At 40.0% G+C, this 25,907-nt stretch overlaps 2 protein-coding genes across 2 annotated transcripts; one reads left to right on the top strand and one right to left on the bottom strand.

The window, feature by feature from the left end:
* Positions 1 to 509: 509 nt before the first annotated feature.
* On the bottom strand, positions 510 to 17,718 carry LOC121910266 (RING finger protein 145-like). Its single transcript, XM_042431401.1, has 12 exons — positions 17,430 to 17,718; positions 11,940 to 12,191; positions 9,578 to 9,686; positions 8,923 to 9,014; positions 7,741 to 7,976; positions 7,424 to 7,599; positions 6,776 to 6,916; positions 6,464 to 6,646; positions 6,022 to 6,169; positions 5,624 to 5,746; positions 5,252 to 5,485; positions 510 to 5,045 (listed from the first exon to the last, which is right to left on the bottom strand). The coding sequence occupies exons 2-12, from the start codon at positions 12,121 to 12,123 to the stop codon at positions 4,383 to 4,385; spliced, it is 2,289 nt and encodes a 762-aa protein (XP_042287335.1). The 5' UTR covers positions 12,124 to 12,191; positions 17,430 to 17,718; the 3' UTR covers positions 510 to 4,382.
* Positions 17,719 to 20,003: 2,285 nt separating this feature from the next.
* ublcp1 (ubiquitin-like domain containing CTD phosphatase 1) lies at positions 20,004 to 25,759 on the top strand. Its single transcript, XM_042431144.1, has 11 exons — positions 20,004 to 20,159; positions 20,499 to 20,778; positions 21,203 to 21,294; positions 21,660 to 21,745; positions 21,851 to 21,966; positions 22,304 to 22,402; positions 22,813 to 22,850; positions 23,067 to 23,165; positions 23,792 to 23,908; positions 24,016 to 24,143; positions 24,336 to 25,759. The coding sequence occupies exons 2-11, from the start codon at positions 20,625 to 20,627 to the stop codon at positions 24,361 to 24,363; spliced, it is 957 nt and encodes a 318-aa protein (XP_042287078.1). The 5' UTR covers positions 20,004 to 20,159; positions 20,499 to 20,624; the 3' UTR covers positions 24,364 to 25,759.
* Positions 25,760 to 25,907: the final 148 nt, after the last annotated feature.

The raw sequence follows: 25,907 nt of genomic DNA, 5'->3' as shown, positions 1-25,907 counted from the left end.
GTAGTTCACTTTAAGGGGACAAATTATGCACATTCCCAGGTCTATATTTTAATCTGGAGTATTTTAACATGATTTTCAGTTAAAAAAAACTCCTTATCTAGCTTATACTGGCCCTTTTTGCAGCCCCTCAGTTCAGCCTCTGTCTAAAACAGGCCATTTTAGCTCCTGATCTTGTCTTGTTAAAAATAAAAATATAAATATAAATAAAATGCATATTTAATGATAAAATCTTTTAATGCTTCTAATTTCTTAAAACTACAATTTTCTTGCTCTGATTCGCTTTAAGTTTCCATAATTTTTGCCATGCTGTACATGTAATTTTCTACTGTAATTATATTGATTTCAAAGTCTAATTTTAACAACTACTCCTACTAATAATAATGATAATAATAACCATAATAACACTGATTACCACCTCACAAATGTCTACAAAACTGCTATGCTACTGCACTATTAAATGTACATAGAATAACATAATATACAGTAAATCCAAGCATTAAAAAGCTGAGTCCAGAGTGGATGGTTCATTTTATTTCTGACATTCAATTTTTGTAAAATAACCAAGGCAATGCCAGGCGTAAAGTCCAAAACCGTGGAGCATTTTAACAGAACACAACTGGCATTCAGAGTCAGGTTTTTACAGATCAGGTCCTAACTTTGTGTGTGGAAAAAAAAAAACTAATGAGACAAAAGAAAAAGATAATTGATAAGAGAAACAAAATGATCAGGCTTTCTGAGGTAAATCTCAACACATCTGTCAAGTCGGAGGCAACGGTTTTAGACAGCAGTGCTAACTGTTCTTTTACAAAAATGCTCATTAAAAATGCATCCAGAAAATAAATATGTGGCCTGAATGCACTGTGTCAGCTTTAGATTCCATTCCCATATTTGCTTTACATTTTCAACATTATAGAATCATGATTTTGCAAAGTATTCTGATAAATTGAGTGTCAGAAAGGAGTGTCTTGCACTGTAACATCTGGATTTCAGATGTGAGATTGATTTCAGGGACAGCTAATATACAGGCAATAGGTATCCATATTTCTCCTGGTTTTTTGAAGACCATTTTGAATTAAAATATAATGTATAAGAAAATGCACACACAACATTGAGAGCACAGTGGCTTGTTTCTGTGGCGTTAATTCAGAAGCAAGTCAATCGAGAGCAATAATAAAAAAATAACTGATGTTAATTGAGATGCAGTGCATGGATTGATGGCAAAAGGAGCAACAATAAGGATTTATGCATTTGGTTGGCACATTAGCTCACAGACAAATAGCCTAACCTGTCACCGATTTTACATGTAGTCAATCCCACAGCTGAAATCTCAGAGATGTACTTGAATGCAAATAATGCATTTAAACGTTGAAAATACTGAATGTCCCTAAACCTTTTTTTTAATTATCAGATTGATAGGTTATGTAGTCAGAATATTAAGTATATGAGCATAGAATACCTTAACACATTTGATGTTAAACTGTCCCAGACAGTATGAAAATACTTGTCACAGTTCATAGCCTGGAGAGTGACTGCAACACCTGCAATTTCTCCAACATGGAGTATAAACTGAGCAAATACATCTGGAATCAATAGCTGACGGGCATCTCTGCCAGTTATTTATTGTTTAATACTGCAATGCAAATTCACATACAGTTGCAAATGACTGTCATCACCCTGTGGTGGCATTTGACTTTTTTTTTTTTTTTTTTATCTTGCAGGTGATCTCTCTCTTGCAATGACACAACTCAAGTGCTCCACGATGAAAACCAAATGTGTGTATGAAACTGATTGAATCTTTGTAACCATTTCAAGTGCTTCGTTTGAAATCGATGTCGACAGAATGGAGCTGATAATAAAATGAGAAGTCATTCAAGAATATATGTTCACCTTTCTGAAGAACATGTGCAAAATACATCAAACTCTACATTTCATCTCTTTAAAAAAAAAAAAAAACAAACAGAAAAAAAAAAACACAGTTAAACAGCGTTTGGCCAGGTGTGATCCTACATTGATCATGTATTCATTCTCAGCCCTGCAGCCAACGCTTTCCAATGTCGAGAATAAAGTCATTCATCGTAATAAGACCTTAAGTAATAGTGGTAGTAAGTAATACTGTTGAGAGTTAACTAGTGCATCTCCTGTCCGTCTGCGTCATGCTGATCCCACTCCTAACAGTAGAGGGCACTGGAGTGATCACACCAGCTTGAGGACGCGTCATACAGAGTGGAGACGCAGTAACACTGGCTGGTCTCACAGATCAGACGGCTTGGTTTCCCCAAAAAGCTTCTTAGCCAAAACTTTGTCTTTGTTCACAGGCATGTAATGTAACAAAGGACACTGACCCACTAGGAAGCTTTGGAGAAATCAAAGCCCTGATCTTATTTATATATCAACACTCCTCTGGTTTAATATAGATGCCATACAGAGCAACATTTATATACATTACACATAAACAGATTGGGCTGTTTCCTCGTACACAAACACATCAGAGGGTATTTGGTTGCCGACAGCCACAGAACAGCTTTGGAGCGTTGCTAGTATAAATGACATTAGTGCAAATGCAACCCAAAAAATAAAATTAAAATAAAATTTAAAAAATGGCAGAAAAAACATAGTTGGTCGCAAGGTTAGAGCACACTGGGGACAAACAAATAGATGCTATGGTAACAGTGGCAGCGTGCAAGCTGTACGTATAAGCGTGCATCAGCATTATCAAGTTTGGAAGTCTTTCAAACACTCAGACTTCTCCGCACACACACTTCTTCCTCCCCGTTCTGCCCCATCTTCTGGGTGTGTGTGTGTATGTTTGTGTGTGTGTGTGTGTGTGTGTGCTAGCATGCGTGGGGGGGGGACAACAAAAAAAAAAAAAGATGCTTTCCTATCAAATGGCTCAATTTGCTGGTAGTAACATTTCATGGAGTGAAGTGATTGAGCAGCAGGAGGATAATGATCGTCTTTGAAAACACTTTGATGTGACCGGTTTAAGAAGGAGTTGGATGGAGCAGAGTGATTGGCTACTGCCATGGAAGAGCTTCAACGATCCCTGGATCGATGGCGAACTTGGGATGGATTGGTTGAATGTATTTACGAGTCAGCTGAGCTCAGGAGGATGAGTACCATGAATGAAGTAAAACCAACTGAGCTCCTTGCCACCTCTGTTACACTCCACATTCTGACAACGCTGAAGGATCAAAATACGACTGCAAATGCAACTGTGGCCTCTGTTGCATGTCACCCACTCCCTCTCTCTTTCTACACCTCGTTTTCAGCCCATTTGCATGTTGTCCAATAAAGCAGTAATGTAAAAATGATCTTAAAAATAACATTTATTTAACAGTGATACAAAAGTTTGGCGATGAGGAGTGAACTGTTTTTTTGCTGGGACCAGCCAAACAACTTTGATTCAGATATTGAAGCAGTGTAATAGAGACAGCTTCACTGCAACACTCGACTACGACCACACCATGTATCCTCTGCTTAGCGCCAGGCTTTAGGTCATGTGATGGCCTCGAGAAACAACATTCAGTCTCTGTTAATGCGTAGTACTCACAAATATGCCTAACTACTGTCATCCAAAAGTGAAAACAAGAATCTTTATCAAGAACTGGTGGAGATCTTTGTAGACTTATTGAAATGTTAAGACTTTGTCACTGATCTAAAATGCAACCCTCAGTGATCAACAGTCTATAAAGGCTCCCTAAACACCCCACCCATTCCTCGTTAAATCATGGCACACACGGGACAACAGAGAAAACCCAAACACTATGAAATGTACAGTGATGAGAGTGAAGCTGCACAAACAAAGGCAGGATGGGAGCAACCATCACATGAAATGTCTGGGATTGAAATGAGAAGGACATAAGCATTATTTCACAAATGTCATTATGTGTCCAGGAAACAGCAGTAATGAGTGATGCCGTACTTCAGTTTCTTCCAGGATTTCACATTTCTTGGACTTGATGTTGAACTCCCAATTATTTCTGAGATGAGATTACTGCTTTCCCTTTTGCGTTTTCTTATCACATCCCTGGATATCATATGTGGTTGTAAAGTTTGAACTAAATTAAAATTAAAAAAAATATGCCTACCCTGATAAAATCATTAGTGGCATAAATGTTGTCATGGGAACACATTTAGATAAGCTTTTCCAGGACAATTCCCTAAAAAATTGGCAATATTTAGCAATTTTTTTTTAATGCAAAGAGATGAATATCTGTTTGTTTTTCTCTCAGAATGGGGTTGGGGGTTGAATTTCTGTAATGATGAGACAGCAAAACCCCTGGACAAGTAGAATATAGGCAGATAATTGGCAGATGGAGTATTTAGATTGTGTTTTTATATGTGCATGCATGTACGTTGTGTGTGTTACGATGGGGCTCAACTCATGGAGGAGGAGACTGTTCCTCCGAAGATGGAGAGGTCTGGTCCGGCTGTGATGATGGACCAGTTGATGACCCCTTGCTGTCCGGTGGGGAGTCTGGGTTTTGCTGAGGCGTGGGCTCAGGCTCAGGTTCAGCAGGTGTCGTGTCTGACTGGGCCAGTAGCTGTGAGGTTGAGTGCTGAGATATGGAGGGAGATGGAGGAGAGGGGAGCATGTCCAATGTGTCAGAGGAAGAGGGAGAAGACAAAGACGTTGGATCTGAGGGCGACTGGTTCTGCGGAGACTCAGTCACAAGTGGGGAAGAAGGAGAAGAAGACGATGAGGGAGCCTTGTCAAGGTGCTGCGGAGTACAGGAGGAGGAGGAAGATTCTCCAGCTGACATGGCAGGTCCATTATCTCCCTCCTGCGTTCCTGTTCCCTCCTCCTTCCTGTCGTCAGGAAGAACGCCCTCTTCTTTTTGCTTCTTGTTGGCTGGTGCTTCTTCCTGGCCTGCAGGGCTCTGATTGGCTGCAGGAGTGTCTTGGTTGGGGACAGTGTTAGCTGGTGATTGGCTCTTAAGTTGTGAGTGACAAAGAGGGCATGTCTCCTGGACATAAAGCCATTTCTTCAGACAGCCAGCGTGGAAGAAATGACTGCATGGAGTGATCACAGCACTGGTCATGTCCTGGAAGGAATGAGCACAAAAGAAAAAAAACAAACAAAACACACAGGTTGTGTTGTTAAGTTTCCTTTGACATTTAATTTGTTTCAAAACCACTTTGGTCGATGTTTAAGCAAATTTCGCATTAGCATAGCTTTAAATTGAAGCCTGTAATTTATCCTTCCTGCATACTCTCTAGATAAACAAATGCACACAGAACCGGCCTCTACCTGGTAGCAGATAGCGCAGATGTCATTGTACTGCTCCAGCTGTGTGTTGCTCGCTGTGGGGAGGCTTTTGATCTTGTTTACAGCGTCTCTCCTGAGCAGGAAGCTTTGCCAGCCAAGCTGGGCTCTGAGCCAGACGTTGTAGTACGAGTGGACCAGGATGATGGTGCTGCCCATAACACTCCACTCCCCGAACACCGTCTCTGACACGCCGTAGCACACCACACACACTGCAACCTGACAGAGGAGGACAGCAGTGACAGTGAGGCCGTATCGTATGACAATACTTTTGTTACATGCTGCCTTCTCGTTTGTGCTCCCTGAGGATACTGGAGGATACTGTGTACTGTCAGCTTGTGTTGGTACAACACTCACCAGGAACTCCAGTAGTCGGTAGGTGCCATTGACACAGTAGATAACTTCATCCATGTTCTCCACTGGAGCCTTACGAAACTCCTCGACCATGAAGAGAACGTAGATCAGCAGAGTGCCGAGGACCTGAGGGTGACGAGAGAAAGCAATTTGATGTTATCCAATCCAATAATTAATCTCAGACTATGAACACTAAAGGATCCACAGGCAGTGGATGGCATTTTATTATGTTATCTCTGACTATTTGAGTCAAATTAATTGAATAATTCATTGTGATTTTATGTTCTAAAACCTTCAAACACAAAAAAGGCAGTCAAACACCTCTGTGCTCTATGTGTGTGTGTGTGTGTGTGTGTGTGTGTGTGTGTGTGTGTCTGATCTGCTGTCCGCATCCTTGTTACCTGCAGTGAGGTGAGGATGGAGGAGGAGATGATGATGAGAAGCCAGAAGTCCATGTGGAAGAACTGACAGATCATATAGGCCATGTAGGCTGGAAAGATCAGCAGGAACAAACACAGAGACACTGCTCGGAAGTGCTTCCACAAACTCCTAAAGGACAGACAGAGGAGGGCGCAAAAGAGATGATGATCAGCTCCATCTGTCCCAACATGGACATTTTACTTAAACACAGTCACGCTCAGGGTACTATTGTTTTCCAAAGCAATGTCTGCCGTTTGAGGTAATAAACAAATATGCTGGTTTTCATCTTTCACTGTATTGTCCACAATTGACATTTGTTTAAGATTCAAGAATATAATTGGTAAAGAAAAAATATGCAATTAAAAAACAAACATAAAAAATGTTTTTGTTAATAAGAAACAAGATGTATGTTAGTTATCTTACTTGTCTCTGGATGCTCCCAGGGCCAGGACTATGGGGTCTGCTATCTCCAGCATGGACTGCAGAATGGAGGCAACAACAATGAAGAGGATGATGGAGAGGAGGAAGGCTCGGTGGATGACCTGCAGCTCAATGAGGCCAGTCTGGACAGCGAGGATCAGCAGGGTGATGCCTTCTGTCATCCCTCTAAAACAGACAGATGAGAAACAAACACAGCAAGTGATTAAAAATATGTAGAAACATACCAACAGACACCCTCACTGTGTGCACGCACACAAAACACACACACACAAACACACACACACGCTGACTGACCTGTGCATGGTGTTGTCATTCATAAAGGCTCTGTAGCCTTGCAGGTAGAACTTGCAGAGTGTGAGAACTCCCAGAGCAATGAAAGAGACGGTAAAAACCAAACCCAGTAGGGAGTACGGTGTACTACAACATTCTGCAATACTGGGGACAGGAAGGATGGAGAAAGAGAGTAAAGAATAATTACAAGACAAGGCAAATAAACAACAAACAAAAACAGAAAACTATTTACCATACCATGAATTCTACCATTACCTATTAGCAGTTTTAAATGTTTTGATCAAGCTGTTGTATTAATGGGTAATAAATAACAAGGAATTACAAAGTTTCCTGATTTCCATGAAAGTTGTACAAAGCATAGTGAAAGTATATTTTACCATTGTTTGTACAAACATGTACAATGTGTAGTTTGTCTTATATGGTGTTTACTTTAATACACAATACTAGTTTCTACATCCTAGTTCAGGTAGTTTAGTACATCATATTTATGCCATGCGTTCTATAAGGCATGTGTCATACAAACATATGGGGTAACACATACTATGTGGGACTAAATTTGTGAAGTTCTGGCAAAACGGCACTCTACACCTTTGAGCTTCTGATGTATAATGTGTGATGTTTCATAGTTTTATAGTGATGCTATGCTCCTACCTGGTAAGAAAGAGGAAAAGGAGCCTCTCTCTTGAGGTAGGCTGGTCTCTGGTGCTAAAGTACGAGTAGATCTGCAGAGCGAACAGTAGCAGCCAGAAACACATGAAGAGAACTGGGAGGACCAGCTGGTTCCACAGAGACATACCCAAAGCTAGCAGCCCGTACACTTCCACCACCTGGGGAACAGAGAGAGAGACACAGAGATGGAGAAAATAAGAGACATAGCAACATTAACTTCATATATGAGAAAATAATAGTACAAAAATGAAAAAGCTTGTGATATTAGGCTAAAGCGACCCAGTTAACTGCTGTATTACCTGAGCCAGCTCCCTGTAGGCAGTCTTGGCCAGGTTATATGGTACCAGTAAGTTAGAAGCCAGGAAGTAAATGACCTCCAGGCCTGTGAAGATCATGGAAAACTTATTGATGAAGACGATGGTCTCCAGTGGGACCAGACACAGTCTGGCCACCAGAGGGAGGAGGTGAGCAGAGAAAAGCCATATCCTCTTGGTCTGCATCACGCAGGAACATAGCGTGCACACTACCAGCTGACCTGAAAGAGGTGCATAGACACACATACACAAAGATGTGCACACATGAATATCCACATTGTTATCACTATAATTTCCATCTCAAACAGCTTTTGTTGATGTGTTTGTTATTTTTGTGGAATTAAGAGCTTAAAATGAATTTTAAAAAAAAACCTCGTGTGAGAGTATTTATATCTGTATCAATGTCAGGTAGAAAACACAAAAAAAATTTCAAAAAGAAAAGAAACCATTTAGTGAGGCCGCTTTTGTATTAAGTAGCTTTAATCCACCCCCCATCCATCTCTCTCTCTCTCTCTCTCTAGCAGTATATCTTTATCACTAAGACCATGTTATTTTCGCTTTCACAGGCTTTCACTGTGCAGTGAAATCAGCACTCAGTATGTCCTATTTATAGCACAGGAGACTCCATCTCTACTCTCCAGTAAGAAGAAAACAGGTCCTATAGACCCAGGAACACAACAGCTATAATATTTCTAGTTGGGGTAGAGGTTCGTGTTCAGTGCGGTTTGTACAAAAAGTAGCTAAGTAATATTACCATATTACCTTAAAGAGGGGGGGTGTCTTTTTAACATAGCTGAGAAATTTTAATCTTTTTTAACTGTCCTTTCTACAGAAAGGTTGAAGCACCAACAAGTTAAAGACCAGTAATTCTGGAGCTGTTAAGGGTTCAGTGTCTTCCTCATGGAGAATGGATGCTGGCTGTCACAGCCTGAGACTTGAGCCTGGAAGCTCAAGTTGAGGTTATGTCTCTCCCTCCCTATGCAATTCATTGTCCATATATTATTCCAGATGCATGGGCTACCATAAAGGAGGAAAGAATGAGAGGTTGGACTATCCCATTAGATAAGAAAGGAGTTACTGAACTGCATCCTCCTGCCTGTGTTTGGGTTTGTGCATGGTGCAGTCATGCCTCCTCATGGATACATGTGTCTTCATGTAATATCATACCTATGAGTGCGGTGGTGAATCGGTTCATGGAGAGGGGTTCCAGGTAGACAGGTCCTTCATAGCCAGACTCCAGTTCACTGCGGACATAATCCCTGAAACAGAGAGGTCAAAATACTCAATTTACAGGGAAATTCATTATGACTTATTGTATACCACTGCCCTACAGTACAGCTCAACCCCAAAAATTTCTAGCACTTGCCATCAAACTGATACTGTACATTGTACTGTGCAGTGACTAAAGGCTATCTAAGAACGATAACATGCCATTGTAACACTATGGTATAAATTAATTTTTCTAAATCTGAAGGAATACAACCACCCATACCTGAAAATGTCACTGTTACAATTAAAGTCTGCTTCAGATTTGTAAATAACACTATGGTCACCAGGTGCCATAGTGTTATTTAATCTGTACTGCACTTTTCATTCGCAGTGAATCTCAAAGTGCTACAGTGTTAAAAACATATAACATACAGCATAAAGAAAATAACAAACGTTAAGATGAAAAAGCCTTCCTGAATAAAAAGGTTTTTACGCCCGTTTTAAAAGAGTCTAGGGTCATGGCTGCCCTCAGATGGTTAGGAAGGCTGCTCCTTGTATTGTAAGTAGTGTGTGTGTGTGTGTGTGTGTGTGTGTGTGTGCAGTGTATTTGTACCTTGAGACTTGATGACCAGCAAACAGCAGCAGGGCCGTAAGGACGTACAGGTACAGTTTAACCAGGTGCTGACGAGGCAGGGTCAGCAGCACCAAGCTAAGGATGTAACCTGTACCGTAGTCACACACGCAGACACACACAAACAGACACACACGCAACAGATACAGTATGAGACAGTAAGCAAAAGTAAAAAGTGAAAATATATCCATTACAAATGCATCTCTAATGCTTCCTGTGTGAGGACCATATTATGACAATCACAGAAGTGGTGTACTGAATGTGTCTGTGACAGATGTTTTTATTATGCAATTGTAGGGAACTGTTTTTGATGTTCGCTGTGGATCGAACAGTCACTGCTGCCAATAGGCTTATTGTACAACAGTCAACTAACTAAAACCACGTCAAAAAAAACTCCACCGCAGTTAGCAACAGTTACTTTGGTTTTACTGCCTCTCTCTCCCTTTTTTCTGTCTGTCCACCCGCAGCGCTCATCAGCACATACCAAGCCTATTGGCTCATTTACCAACTGCAGCCAACTCTGACAGCACACACAGACATGCACAAATACACAAAGAAAACTCAACACTGTGTTTGTCGGTCTTCTTTTAGCTTGCTCAAATCACAGTCTGACCATCAGACTTTGCTGTGTCAACTTCACCCTCACATTGCTGTTACTTTCTTTCAGTGCTTCTGTGACACTGGAAATACATCTGGCCTGCTCCAACTATGCCTCACTAGCTCCCAGTGTCTATGCTGCAAAGACCTTGTTTTATCTCTCCATGATTGGCTCTGCGGCAATATGACTCAAGGATCTTTTATGAAGCCTATTTTACTGTGTTCAGGGAGGTTGCTGACCTTTTGTGAATGAACAACACCTGTTAAAATTGTGTGTCATTATTTGGATTACATAGTTAACCGCAGAGATAGACTAACAATAGATGTAAACATTCTGGCAAATATAAACACATTTGTTAATTGACATTTAAGTGGAAATGACTTATCACACAACTGGCAACCACTCAGTTACAGTTCAACCCAGGGACACAGCCAGGAGGAATGTTTTAGAGCCACGTTTCACTGCACTGAGGGAATGTTCATCACTTTACTACCTTCATCACCGAGGTTATGTTTTCATCAGCTTGTCTGTCTGACTGTCAACAGGAGATGCCAATCAGTTATGGATTTTGGTGAAATCTGATGGATGAATGCACTTTGACATGGTAGAATTGTGGTGGTGATCCACCACTACAAGGTTTGTGTATTTTAACTGTTACGCTAAGAGATACAGACTTGATCCAACCATTATTTTAGAAATCAATTTCCCTTTCATTTAAGTGAATACAAGCCACACTATCACAATCACAGATCAAATTCCCAGCATACAACTCCAGACGTGGGGTTTCTGCTTTGGGCAGATGCCCCTGCAAACAATTGTTAGTGTAGGTAGGTGGAAAGCCAGTGAGGTCATGTTCTTGTCACTGCACTAGCAATTACTAGATGGCGTGAGCCCCTACTCACATTGTTCTCTCCTTGTGTAGCTTTCCACTGGCAGGTGAGAATGAACTAAAGTGTACAGGGACGTGGCCAACCCAAAACTGAGGGAAAAGTTGGATAACAGTTCAATGTTGACGGAGGTTGATCTCTCTCAGAAAGCCTTTTTTTTTGTTCTTGTTCCAGCCAAATCTTTGACTGCTGTTTGGCAGAGCTACCTACACACTTGACACTGGTATCACATTAATTCTCACTGGCAAAGCTGACTCACACTGCCAGAATACCACTGCTCGGGCCAGAACCGCACAGCTGGAGGAGGAAAACTGGGTTCAGGCAGCATCCATCTTTTTTATTTTACCATCAGCTAAATCAGATGGTTTTGGTCACACTCCACTTGTCGTCATGCCAGACAATCCCTCTTGACTGTCCTGAGATCACTACAAAGCACAGCCTCATGGCTAACTGCCTACCACCATGTGTGAGCATTTTGAAAATGACAAAGTTAGGTACAGAAGACTGACATAGCTGAATGAAGAAAAAAAAACCAAAACATGCAAATCAAACCAAGAGAGGCCAAATTGTGACTGTTGGAGGCTACTGATAAAGCCAGCAGAACATGAGCCACTTTAGCTGATAACCCAGTCAAATAGTCCAAACAAAACACCTACACTGCGGGTTATGATAACTTCACTGATAACACTGACATACCAAAGGCTACAGCCTATTATAAATGTGTCACCTTATCCAAATGTGTAAAATGCTAATCCCAATCTTCTAAGAAGTGTTAATACAGAGAGGAATGTATTTGTACTGGAACAGGATATGTGTGTGCGTGTGTGTGTGTGTGTGTGTGTGTGACACCGGTACTGACCTACGTAGTGCAGGTAGAGCGCCAGGTATTTGTACTGGAACAGGGGGTTGTTGGAGAGGCTGGAGCGCTGGATCTTCTGGAAGAAGGAGCTGACATCCCAGCGGTACAAGACATCCAGCAGCATAATGCTGGGAACACGCAGACCCACATTGAGCACCGCCTCTACACGGTCCTTCACTGCCATGGCCTCAGCTTAACCTCTGATCGGCAGGCAGAACTGACCACTAAGACGGGAAGTTAACAGTGGGTGCGCTGCAGAGAAAATGGGGACAAGGCAAAGAAAGAAGGTGGAAATTTAATAGGTTGCAAGGGAGAACAGACTGTAGTTACAGAGGCTGAAAGGCAACCAGTAGCAAAGGAGGAGGAATGGGGTGGGAGTGAAGGGAGGTCACAGGAAGGTTGAGAGAGACAGACTGAGGAAGCGCAGAAGGAAGCAGAAGATACAAACACTCAAAAAGAAGCAATACTGCTATCAGCAACTGGTTAGCTAACAGCTAACTATTTTACAACCCAAAATTACTTTTTTTTCTTAATAGTAAATTTCTTGGTGGCTGGCAATATAGATCAATAAACCAACCAGCAAAAGCCAAGGTTTCAGCATTTCACGGGTGGGTGGTGCTAAATTACCACTTTGGATAACAACTGTTATGCATCCAATTCCATAAGTCTATTCGCATTTTAGGGTTAGGGTTAGCAAAACAAATGCGTACATGTACTCAAAACATCTGCCAAAACATGGGAGAATAACGCTATAATTTATATAAATTGACACTTATTTAGTTCAGTGCACTGATGGGTAAATGTTTGAGAGAGCCAAACTACTACTTGGAGCCTATAAAACTACTATCTAACCATTTAGATTATTAAAACAACACTTGGAAAAATACATACTTGTTGGAGCTCAGTTAACATAAGTTACATCATCATCCTCAAAAAAGGCAGTGCTTGCAAGTATTTTTTGATTTAATGACTAAATAATTACCTTTGTGAGATGAATGTGAAGCATATTGGTAATTTTCTACACTGTCAACCAGAGATCAACATTAGTGGAGCAGCCATCATCAGTAACAAATGAGACCAGCTGACCGACACAAACTGCAGCATTAAACAACTATAACCAACTCTGAGGTGAAGAAAAGAACTTGGTGCTCAGTCTGTTTCACCTCAAAAACCCTGTGTCTGTTCAGCGTCTTTGACAGTGATGACTTTCCCTGGAGCTAACAGTGCAGCAGAGAGGCTGCTCTCCACTGCTGGAGACAAAGCGGAGTCTCCGTCTCCCCCTCATTTTGATATTTTCATACAGGCAGGAGACTGTAAGATGCTGTCAACTTTTTAAAATAAAGAGGCTGCGGACCACAGTGTTTCCCACAGAATTAGAATTAGTCTAATCTATCTGCAAATATTTCAATTTCCAAGTCATTTGTGACAAATAAGTAACTGAATTAGAGAGTTATATTGCAAATGTATTGTCATTTTATGTAAACTGTATACTAACTAATAACTTATTTGAAGAGACTCCAAGATGTCATTTGAATGGTCAGCTGATCTGTCAGCTGTTGTAGAAACAGCTTTAATGTAGTAATATTAATATATGTGACTGTAATACAGCAGATCAGGAAAACTACCTGTGGAATGACGGCACCAACAGCAGCTTTTCATATACATAAAATAAAAATTACTGAATCATGAATCAATAACAAAAGACACAACTTTTTTTCTTCATAAGCCAAAGGCTTCTTTTCTTCTTTTCCGTTTCAAGAACGTCTCAGTTCCTTCAGGAAAATATGACGCCGCACAGCTGCGTGTCTCCTGTAAAAATCATCCTCAGCCTGAAAAGAATGTCAGACTATCACAAGCTAAATAAGTTACATTTTCATTTAAATATATTCTGCAGGCTACAACTGTTTTTATTGCTTCTTTACGTCTGTTCTATTCTTTCACTTATTAACAGATTTAAATAGTCTATTTGTGTCTTATTCTGTAACAGCCAGACACTGTTATGGATCTATAATCAAATAATAAAACATTGGAGCAGTTATCAGGTGTGTTAATTAATTGTAATTAATTGTACATGAATGTTAAGTTTTAACTTTTACCTAATAATTTCTACATATTGATATCTGAATTATATTTGACATTTAAGGTGCTGTACGTCTTGAGTAGTTGTCGTCTCCTCAAAATGACGCTGGAGTGAGCGAGGACGTCCCGTTTGATTAATTAAATTCCTCCGTCCTCACGTCTCTTCCTCACATCTCTCTCTCACATCTTCGCTGAGAGGGGCTGAGACGCAAGGAAGAAACGCAAGGAAGGGAAGCGAGGAGACACGTCCTCCTCTTTTTCTCTGGTTTTACTGGTGGACTACAAACCAACGTTAAAGGTGCATGCCGCCACCTAGTGTATCGGAGTGTGTAACATCATGCTATTCACAGACAGGTCCATTGTCATGTGTTTGTGAGAGACAGAAAGAGAGGAGGAGAGAGACAGAGTGGGAGAGAGAGAGAGAGAGAGAGAGAGGGAAAGAGCAGGGCGCGCAGCTCCAACAACAGAAAATCAATATGTGGCGGGCAATGTTGATATTGTGGCGGTCTGCCACAAACAAATGAATGTATGGGAAACCATGGACCATTTATCTTATCTGTGAGTTATGTTTCATATTAAATTTTAGTGGACTGAGGACTCTAGTGAATGGTTTTGCACAAAGTCTACCTGAGCAAGAGGCTGAAAATTGTGTCCCTTTTCTATTCATTCAATCGAGAATCGGTTTTGAATCGAGAACCAAATCTGCATTGAATAGGACACACAAGAATCTGAATCAAATCGAATCATGAGATTCCCATAGATTCACACCACTACCTAACACTACTGCCAGATACAACTCTCCTCCTCCCCACACTTAAGTGTGTCATGATCCTCTCTGCTGCTCATACAGGAATGCAGGAAACATGACCCTGGGTAAACAGCTAGTCTGGAATAGGACGTTAAGCAGAGTTCACAGGAATGCTGCACAGTTGTTCCAGTTCTAAAAGTTAGATTATATACAGTACAATACCCAAAGACTAGTTTGTACAAGTAGTGGCTACGTGGCTACTGAACGATTCACCTACAACTATGATTTACTTAGTCAAATCTATCGGTCAATAATCAATCTAGACTTGCAAATGCATCCAGGCCTTTGTGTTTGCTGCCACACACCAACCGCTTGCACAGAACTTAACATGAGTGCTGCATGAGCAACTGTCAAAAACCTCTATGTTACACTACCAGGTGTTTTCATGCAGGTGCAACTCTACATCAGACTTGACAAATTAGGCATACAAGCAGAATCTGCTTATTCACGTACAGTATATGCCTCCTCAGTTTTTTCACAAACTGTTCTGTTTACATTTATATAATCATAACAGTTACACTTCTTCACTGGTTTACACTTTTACTAGACTGTCAATGTGGGCTAAAATTTTTATATGGAAATATTAATATAATTTGGATAATGAAAAATATCTGAAATTCAATTTGGAAATCTTTTATTTGCAAAACAACCAGATGGGAATGTGTTTCAAATAAATATCTGAAAAAATCTGTACTGGAGGTACTTCAATATATTGATGAAAAAAATCCAATATTGTCATAAAGCTGTCCTGCTCTCTGATTTGCAACACTGCCTTGCCGCAATAGCCTAACACAATCCAAGATATTAAAAAGGGATACATATAGTACTTCTGTATGTATATGGTATGGCAAACTCTGATGGCTGACATTTCTATCTCCTTGCATATTGTCATGTCACCAAACATGCAAACACTCATGACATGTTCCATACTTATCTACTTTAAGAATAAATACTAATTGAGACACCTGAGTGCCACCTGTATATAACATCAGATACGTTACTTCCCACTTTTATATTTCTAAAGCTAAAGATTTGTATTTATATTCTATTTAAATTACTGCTGCAAGACCATATTCCCTATCTAGAATTAAATGCATCAAAACAAATAATCAATGAAACTGATTCACTAGACCTTTATGTAAATCGAACACTCCTAATGTAATCACTGTGTCAGAATCTAATTTAACCCTTCAAGTGATGAGAAACTTCCCATGGTCATCGACTTCAAGACAATCTGAATATATTGCTTCTGTCAGGTTAAGTGATCCTGCTGTAAATCTATCCATGACACACCTACATCTGTCTGCTTTTTGGAAGACTTAAAGACCTCTGATAAATCAATCACTGATAGACATGCTCTCACCCAGCAGCATTGAGCCTGTTGTGAATTCACATTGCGCAAAAGGGTAATTTCAGAGAGCAACATGTTGCCCTTTTTCTCCAAAAACTAACAGGGATAGTCGGACATTGACTACAAAGCTCCTGTTGGCTTTTCCCAGATCTTTTGTTTACAACCCAGCAATTTAGGTACTGCAAAAGGCTGTATCTTGCTTCAGGCGTACTTTATGGGAAAACACACCAGGGGTGCTACTTTTCAAATAAAAAACAGCTTGAAGCTGTCCTCCGTTGGTCAACACGCATTATTTCACAGAAGAATAAAGTTTGATCGCTCAGTCTCGCACTTTTGAAAGCAAGTCTCCAGCCTGTTTCCAAAGCCTGAGACTTCCTCAAGGTTGCTAATAGCAGAGTTTCCATCCATTAATATCCCTGCAGCCCTGGACAGGATCCTAATAACTTACATAACTGTGAATTCACTACGACTATCACTGGCTAGAGAGAGATCACTTCGCCGAATCCAATCTTATATAACACAGCCGTCTACCACTCTACTTTTATCTGTCATAATCCATTAACAGCTACAGGACATGGTGTGGTAGGACTTAGTCTAAATGAGTGTATTTATATTATTACTCGCTTAACTGAAACACTGGTACTACAAACGTCATGGATGAGTGAGTGCTGCATCGATTATGGTACGTGATGAACTCTAGTAACCCTGCTGTCTCGACGGGAGAGAGAGGAAAAAAAACTATCCCCTCTCTGCGCCGCAAAACACTGCAACACTTTGCTAACTAGGCTGGTTTGTATGTTGCAGGGCAATAGAGCACAAACAAAGGAAATAAACGACCTCGGTGTCTCTACACGTGATGTGTCAAGTTAGACATACGAAGAGACACACAGATAGCTATAACCATGTTCGTGCTGTGAAGGGATGATGAGCTGCATCGAGCAGGCAGCAGGCACAGCGCCAACAATTCAAGCTAACGCACTCAGCTAGCTTCACTGTGAAGTTAGCTACTGTCAACAAACGAGCCCATTTAAACACAACGGGGAATAAAAACAAAGACGACACTATAGCTAGACTCCAACAGCCACCACAAATATTCACGTAAAGGAAGATAGCTCAAACCATTTGAAGATTAGCGTTAGCACAAAGTGCCCCCCCCCCCCTCTACTAACGTTAGCCACTAAGTACTTCTGTAGCCTAGCTAGCAAGCAGACTGGCGCCCAGCCAAAACTAATAAGAAAAAGAGACAACTTACATTTGAAGGACGATGTTTGCAATATGTACAACGGTTTCGGGATGCGTTTCGGGTCGGATATCGACCATTTTAACTCGGCACTGCCCGAGTTAACGGTCCTCTCGATGGAAGTGCCTCACACTCAAAGGATGCGGCCCGTCCGCTCATCTCACCCAGCAGCCATTACCCTAAGTACCGATGAGGATGTACTGGGCATGCGCAGTATGGCCCATGGTGGTTAAACCAACCCATACTGGAAAATTGTAACTAGTTTGATCCCTTGTTGTTGCTCAGTACTTTAATCTTGATGAGGAATTATGGACCCTACTTAGCCTGGGTATTTAGCTATAGTCTTAAAGGGCTGGTTCAAAAATTTTCAAGTCTGTCTTAAGACAACAGCCAGGTGCCCAAATGAACATTGAAACAGGTTTTTCTGGCCATAATCATTCCTCCTGTTCATACTGACCATTAATTAGAAGATCCCTTCATAATGCACTATGTCAGTGATGGGGGCCAAAATTCACAAGCCTCCCTCTGTGCAAAAATGCATTTTAAAGTTTACCTGAAGCTAATATGAAGCTCCAGTCATCTAAATTAGTCAAATCAAGTAGATATCTATACTTCCACTGCAGCTCAACAGGGAAACACTGTCCGAGGAAACACAAAGAGGGAATCTGATGCTAAAAAGACTGTAAATGTGGCAGATATGCACTTAATATAATAATAATAATAATAATACATTTCATTTGTACTGCACTTTTCATTTGTAGTGAATCTCAAAGTGTTACAGTATTAAAACATACAACACACAACATAAAGAAACTAATAAGAGTTAAGATGAAAAAGCCTTCTTGAATAGAAAGGTTTTTAGGCCTTTTTACTAACTCAAACTGCTGAAGCCTCACATAAGCTTCAGATAAACTTTAAATAGCTGTGTGGACACTCTTTGGATTTTGGCCCCCATCACTTACATTGAAAGGGGATCTTTTAACAGCCAGTATGAACAGGAGGAATGATTACAGTGAGGAAAACCTCTTTCAGTGTTCATATGGACACCTGAATGTTGTTTTAAGACACACTTGAAAAATTGTGAACCTGTCCTTTAACATCTGTGCATTGAGATTGTGATCAGAGTTAGAGTTGGGATACGGTTTAGAGTGTAGGTCAGTCACTGAGCTGTAGTGTTGTTAAAATTTAGAAGTTTGGGGGATATTGTAGTTTTTAAAAATTACTTATGTAGTGTAAGTGTAAATATTTGTTGATTATACTATATATTTTAATTGGAACTGTAATTTTTGCTGAGGTGACAAATAATGGATCCAAATAAACAATAAACAACAAATGATTAGAAATGAATGTAATCAAAGTTCAGTTTTCAGAAGCAGTTGAAATGATATTAATATTCTTCTTTAATATAGATGAATTTTAATAAGAACGGATGACATGCCAGGCAAATCAGTTTGCAGGCAAAATATGACCCCATCTCATTCACTGGACCAGACACAAAACACTTCATTTCACTAGGATAATGCACTCAATACCACTGCTACTTTACAGGGAGTCCGGAGAGTATATTAAAAATAAACCATAAAACATAAAACATACCAAACAGTAGTTACAGACTGTGCAGCCTGTAAATCAAATGTACTGATTTGTAGTGCAGTGGTATTTATCTAGTGGTCAACAGTGAACAAAGTTTTACTGTAAAAGAATAGGGTGTGCACATTATTTGCCCTGAATTCACTGATTGAATTGCAGAGTGTCAACATCTGTTACAGTCAACATCTACATTATCATTATTCAAAAAAACATCTAAAAGGAACTCTAATTAGCAAAGATTTATAATGCTTCATGAATTTCACTGTAATGTATTGCAACTTGTAAACCAGCTTCTTGATAAATTGTGCATTTCTATCAATTTTGTATTATTGCTTAGTCCTGAAACTTGATGATGACGCAATCATTGTTTTTGTCATTATTTCCCCCTTTTTAAGTAAGACTATTGATATTTATACAGAGGAGGTATCTTCACAAGCCATTTTGGCTTCCAACTTCTCCTGCACAATGTTCAAACTTTTTTAAATTCGTATTGTCTTTTATAGATAGATAGATAGATAGATAGATAGATAGATAGATAGATAGATAGATAGATAGATAGATAGATATAGATATATGAAAATAAATTAAACAAACTAAGTAAACAAAGACTGCAGGATCTCTGTTGTTTCTAGTGTTTCACATGCGTGATTAATGATAGAAAATGTATAAAACATAAAATAGGCTACACCTAATGTTTTAGTGATCAAAAGCTTTTCTTTTCTTTTTTTGGCTTCATTAGATGTCATTTTAAGGATTAAGTAAGCAGAAACTATCATAAATTACTATTATTATTCAGGAGCGCTTTTTCATTTGAACTCTTTTAACTATTTTCTTTAAGTTGTGTGTTGTATGTTTTTAACGCTGTAGCACTTTGAAATTCACCACGAATGAAAAGTGCAGTACGAATTAAATACATTATTATATTTATTGTAATTATAAAACGATTTTATTTCAAGCTAGAGCTTATAGCGTGGTCACTATGGTAACGAAGCTTTGCTCCTACGTCACTACCGGCAGATTTCAGGACGCAAGGAAGAACACAGTGTGCGTCCCTCGATGAATGAAACTGAACGGCAAACTTAATTCATTCATTCAACTTTTCGACGAAAACTGAGTGTTTGCCAAGCATTACATGTTAGCTTGCTATATCAGGTAAGGATACCCAAACCGTGTAGTTTAGTCAGCTAATGTTAGCTGGTTGGCTGATTGCCTTACATTGCTGCTAGTCCGTGTTAGCCATCTCATGCTAAAAATATCAACACCAGAGACTGTCAGACTATCTTCTCTGATTAGGTGACATTTTGGCCGTTGTGTCTTAAATTAGCCAGCCAAAACAACACACGCTTAATAGACGTGATGTCAAGTTTTGCTCTCTGTGTTTCATTATTAGTTACTTTCTGTGTTTTTGCTCAAGCTACAACCAGTTAAAGTGTGGTAACTACACCCTGACATCTCTCCTGTTACTCTGCCTGTTCTCCTCTCTTTTGCAAGGTGTGCATGTTTGTTACTGTAGCTGCCGGAAATATTTGCTTGAAAGTGTGTGCACTTGTCTGTGCGCCAGCTGCAGCAGAGTGTGTGTGAGTGTATATGTGTGTGTGTGAAGAGCCCTTGTGAGCCATGTCAGTGTCAGTGATCATAAAGTGGGGAGGTCAGGAGTACTCCATAAGTTCTCTGTCTGAGGAGGACACAGTGATGGACCTGAAACAGTCCATTAAGAGCTTGACTGGGGTGCTGCCAGAGAGACAGAAACTACTGGGACTCAAGGTTAAAGGTGAGAGGGCATCAGTGATCGCAGGTGCGTTATACTTGGGGGAGCTAGTGTAAATAATGCCATATGATATCCAGAATGGGCTGACAAGATATCAGGACTTTATTCACCTTCGTACTCGTGCATTATTGTTAACTAAAGTATATGTAAGAAACTCCTCTCCTGAGTGAAATAAACTTTTGATCAAATAAATTCACCCTTACATTTCCCCAGGCTTTGGCTACATTAATCCACAGTCATGATCAGTCAGTGTTTTATTTGTACAAACATGCCCATTTCTCAACATGCTTGAGTGTCTATTTTCTGCACCTGTCTGTAGTCTGTAAATCATTTATATTTTACTTAAGCTTTGGTGGGGTTTTTTTTATAGCTAAATTAATCTCCCTTTTCTCCTTCTGCTCCTTGTTTCTTTGATTCCTGCCTCCAGGTAAACCTGCAGAAGATGAGGTGAAACTGGGCTCTCTGAAGCTGAAGCCTAACACTAAAATCATGATGATGGGTACCAGAGAGGAGAGCCTGGTAGGTGGTATGGTGACAGACGATATTAACTGACTATAAAGATATCTGGTTGGGACTATGACTGGAGAACCAGTTAACTGGCAAAGTGCCTGATTTGAAAGAGTAACCTGAAAAGCATCACATTTTATTTCTGACTGGTTATTTTAGAAATTGGATCACCAGCTAGCTCTGATCGACTGGTCAGTAAGTGGTTGGTTAGGTGATGATCATGCTAGCTGTTAACTACAGTTTTGTCATTTTTGTGGGCTCACATGTTGATTAACCAGTCAACTGGATGCTTTGCTCTCTTATGTTGTTGTGTTAATGGTTCCAGGGGGCTTACTGGTACATTAAACTGTGTATGTGATTTCTTTTGTTTTGTGAAGGAAGAGGTTTTAGCCCCTCCCCCAGAGAATGACGATGTGGTCAATGATTTTGACATCGAGGAGGAGGTCATTGAAGTCGAGAACAGGTCAGATATTTTTATGTGTCTGTAAAGAAGCAAGGTTGAATTTGTGGAAAGGAAAGGAAATATATTTGTGTGTGTCTGAGAAAAAATGTTGATCCTTCTCTCTAGAGAGGAGAACCTGGCTAAAATAGCCCGCAGAGTGAAAGACTATAAGGTGGAGGAGCTGAACCCTCCCAGAGAAGGCAAAAGGCTTCTGGTGCTGGATGTGGACTACACACTGTTTGGTGAGTTACAGTGACACACATCTAACTGGGGCACCACTGACTGTACAGCTTATTAAAGCATAGCATGCTTCTGTAAACACTGTACATTCAATGTAACTTTACATCACACAACATTTCCGCCTGTTTCTTCTTTCCACATGTACTCATGCAAGAGTACCAGATATAGATAGAAAATATCATGACAGATAGAAAATATTGCCAGATTGATATAAATTCTGTATTTTTCTGACTGCTGCTATACTCAGGATTACAGGATGCTTTGCAACATAGAAATATATCACATCCATCCCCTCACATGGACACTGTGCATTGATGCTTGCCTCCTATGTGTGTTTAGATCACAAGTCATGTGCAGAAACGGGTCAGGAGCTGATGAGGCCGTTCCTTCATGAGTTTCTGACATCAGCCTACGAGGACTATGACATCGTGATCTGGTGTATGTATCTTCTCTTCTTCTTAATATAGTCTAAATTGGGAAAAATTGCATCCATTACAGAAGATGAGTATGAGAGAGTGGTTGTTAAAATATTTATCACTGCATTTCTTTGAAAGTGCAACATTTACAGTGTAGATACAAACAGTAGATATAAGGAGAGAGAGTGGGGTATGACTTGTAACAAAGGTCCTGGGCTGGAATTGAACCGGGCATGTTGCAGTTAGATTGTATGTGTCTTAACCATTAGGTTACAGGACGCCTCCAGTACAACTAATTTTTTTGTTTTTTGTTCATGTACTAAATGCATATCTTGTAACCATTAGTTGCTTTTTACTTCCTCTGTGTGCTGATACCCAGCAATCAATCTGCTTATGGAATATACATCTCATATGTGTGTGTTCTCTCCTTAGCTGCTACAAGTATGAAGTGGATTGATGCCAAAATGAAGGTACGTATTCCTCTTGCTGTGTTTTTTTTTTTTTGTGTCGTCTACAAAGATCAAAGTATCACCTGGTGTCATTGGTCTGTTACTGTTACTGTACTGTACCCGTTTTTGTCAAAAGGTGGCAGTGTTAATCAGTTTAACCTACAGTATTTGGGTTCAGAGGGGAACGGAAGATAACATTACGTGTGTGTGTGTGTGTGTGTGTGTGTGTGTGTCTAGGAGTTGGGAGTGACAGACAACCCTAACTACAAGATAACGTTCATGCTGGACAGTGCAGCCATGATCACGGTACACACCCCTAAGAGAGGGGTTGTGGAGGTTGGTACACACACAGTTCCTTATAAATGAAAATATTGGCCTGTTTCACTGCTGTGATTATATATGGCATACATTACTGATGGAAACAAACCTTTCACAGCAGAGGAAAGCATTTATATTTAATTTTAGGGTTTGTCTAGTTTGGTGGGGCTTTACCTTTGGACTATGTATTATGCCTTTATTTGTGCTACACTTTACTCTGCACTTTTACTATGGCTTTATAGAAAATCATAGAATGTGTAGCGAGGTTAAAACTCTACAAAAGGGGAAAATGTCTCTTTGTCCTTAAATTCACTTAATATACAGCAACAGCATGGCAAGCATGGTGTCTAACTGTCAAACAGTGAGGGCTATTTTTCCCGTATAAAGTGGAGAATGATATGTGCATCACATACTTTACCTGTTTATTTATGTTCTGGAGAGCCCTCCACTTCTGCGGGTGTGACTTCATGTGAAGGGACACTGGAGTGCTAGTGATGACAGATCAGTTTGAGAAAGGGCCATACAAAAACACAGAAACACACAGGAATAACATGTCTCTACGTGAAGTTTTCGGCCGAGGTTTGTTGCTGTGTGAGAAGATGATATCACTGATTCAGCATGTTGGATGGCATGTACACCTCCAGGTGAAGCCCTTGGGTGTGATATGGGGGAAGTATGAAGAATTTTACAACAGGAAAAACACCATTATGTTTGATGACATCGGACGAAACTTCCTCATGAATCCACAGAACGGACTAAAGGTAGGCTGCCAGCAGCGTTGTTGCTTCTCCTATTCCTCATCATAATTGTCAGCATTATGCACATGTTGTGCTGAAACTTATTTTGTGTATACCCTTGTATGTATTAGATCCGCCCCTTCATGAAGGCCCATCTGAACAGGGAGAAGGACAGGGAGCTGTATAAACTGGCTCAGTACCTAAAAGAAATTGCAAAACTTGAGGAATTCACTGGACTCAACCACAAACACTGGGAGAGGTAGGCTCACATACTGTATGCTAAACTGTACATTAAATATGCCAATATAATGCAAATATTACGTATATATCTATATACTGTATATCCAAGAACACATTTTTTTCAAATCTTTATTAATTTACCAGAATATGTCTGAAATATGAAATATGTACATCAGTATTATATGTATGGAATGTGTGCGTGTGCGTGTAGGTACCTATCTAAGAGGCAGCACCACTGAGGAGGGACTGCATCCTTGGCAATAACGTGGGCTGGACGCTACCATCCCATCATCCAGTTCTCACACACAGATACACATTAAGTCGGCAAATTACAAGTCCTTCATTCCAAACCGTAATACATATCCTACATTAACCCTGCAGCTACCACTGAAAAGCTCAGGACTGAGATGGGCTTCCCAATTTATGTATTTGCATGTTCTCTGTCCCTCCCGAGCCTCTCATATTTTTTCCAAGTATTGTTTCTGTTTACATTAACAACGGCAGTTACTACCAGTCTAAGTTATAGATTGTATGCCTGTGTGGAGTAAAAAAGAAAAAAACTACACACCACAGGCCACCATGACCCACAAACTCCTACATACCTACTTCAGTCAGGTTTGTAAGATGCATCAAGTGCACAGTTAAACTGTCTGGAAATATTCAAGATCTTGTAAACCTGCTCGGTTTTCCAGATGGGTGGGCTTTACAGCATCTGTACATTAGCAAGTAAAAACAGATTATAAATATGCATACTAAAATTAAATTTGAACGTGTTGAGAGTAATGGTCTAAATCAAAGATAAATCTAAGCCCTTGAGCATCATACAGATGCCTGCAATCTACACAACTTGACATGTAATAATATGCAAATAATCCTGAAAGGTAATGTGAGTTTAAACGTTGATAACATTGAGACTGGTTGTAGCTAAAATACTTTCATCAAAACAATTGACTGTCGTGCATGTTTTGATGGTAAACTTCCGTTATTTGTTGTTACTTGTATGCAGGGGTCACTGGACACAGGCCAGTGGGTCGGAGGATGTTGCACATTTACATACTGTACGCACATAGATGGTCAGGTTTGGGTGTGTGTGCAAATTTGCAGAGAAATGTATTTGTGTTTTTCTGTGCATTGAATTGTTACATTTACCGCACACACACTCAAGACACGTGGACGCACACACTCAAGACACGTGTAGGATTACTTGGGTTTTTTGTTTTTTTATATGGAACTCAATAGATTCTGTAGTTTTGTTAAATTCAAATTTTAATGAACAAAGTGATGATGATGGATAATGACGGTATTGCAAGAAACTGACAGAACAACATGTGTATTTTATGTTTTTTTTTTGGTAGCTCCTGAAACTAATGTGTCTGCACTTATTGTCAATGTTTATTTTAAGTTATGGATGAAGAAGGGGAAGTGTTGGGGGAAGGGGAAGGTGGTGAACACCAAGTAGCACCTGAAGCTCTTAGAAATATCAGGGATGTGATTTCTCAGATTTTGTCAGGTTTACAGCTCTCTTAGAATTTCAAGTCCTTTTCATTTCTTGAGACCTGCCTGTTTGTGTTTTCCTCATCACATCCCTGACATCCTGGCTGTAAATACGACAATAAACCTTTTTTTGTACCTAAATTGCCTGTGGAGTTCATTGTTCCATAGGTTGTTTAAACTGAGTAATCTCTGCTATATTTAAACATTTTATTACCAAAATGAATTACCACTGTATTTGAAATATATTCTTGGTTTTTATGTAACTAACTATGAAGGTATTTGAAGTAAT

Source organism: Thunnus maccoyii, chromosome 13 (genome assembly GCF_910596095.1).
Source record: "Thunnus maccoyii chromosome 13, fThuMac1.1, whole genome shotgun sequence".
Classification (NCBI taxonomy): domain Eukaryota; kingdom Metazoa; phylum Chordata; class Actinopteri; order Scombriformes; family Scombridae; genus Thunnus; species Thunnus maccoyii.
This window is presented reverse-complemented; position numbering and strand designations above follow the sequence as displayed.

Bases quoted from the DNA above. Each gene is read 5' to 3' on its own strand.
- LOC121910266 (XM_042431401.1), bottom strand. From the start codon at position 12,123: ATGGCAGTGAAGGACCGTGTAGAGGCGGTGCTCAATGTGGGTCTGCGT. The intron at 7,600-7,740 runs GTAATACAGCAG...TCTGTTCCCCAG, and splicing joins CCTACAGGGAGCTGGCTCAG to GTGGTGGAAGTGTACGGGCT. The intron at 6,917-7,423 runs GTAGGAGCATAG...TCCTGTCCCCAG, and splicing joins CTTTTCCTCTTTCTTACCAG to TATTGCAGAATGTTGTAGTA.
- ublcp1 (XM_042431144.1), top strand. From the start codon at position 20,625: ATGTCAGTGTCAGTGATCATAAAGTGGGGAGGTCAGGAGTACTCCATA. The intron at 20,779-21,202 runs GTGAGAGGGCAT...TCCTGCCTCCAG, and splicing joins ACTGGGACTCAAGGTTAAAG to GTAAACCTGCAGAAGATGAG. The intron at 21,295-21,659 runs GTAGGTGGTATG...TGTTTTGTGAAG, and splicing joins GTACCAGAGAGGAGAGCCTG to GAAGAGGTTTTAGCCCCTCC.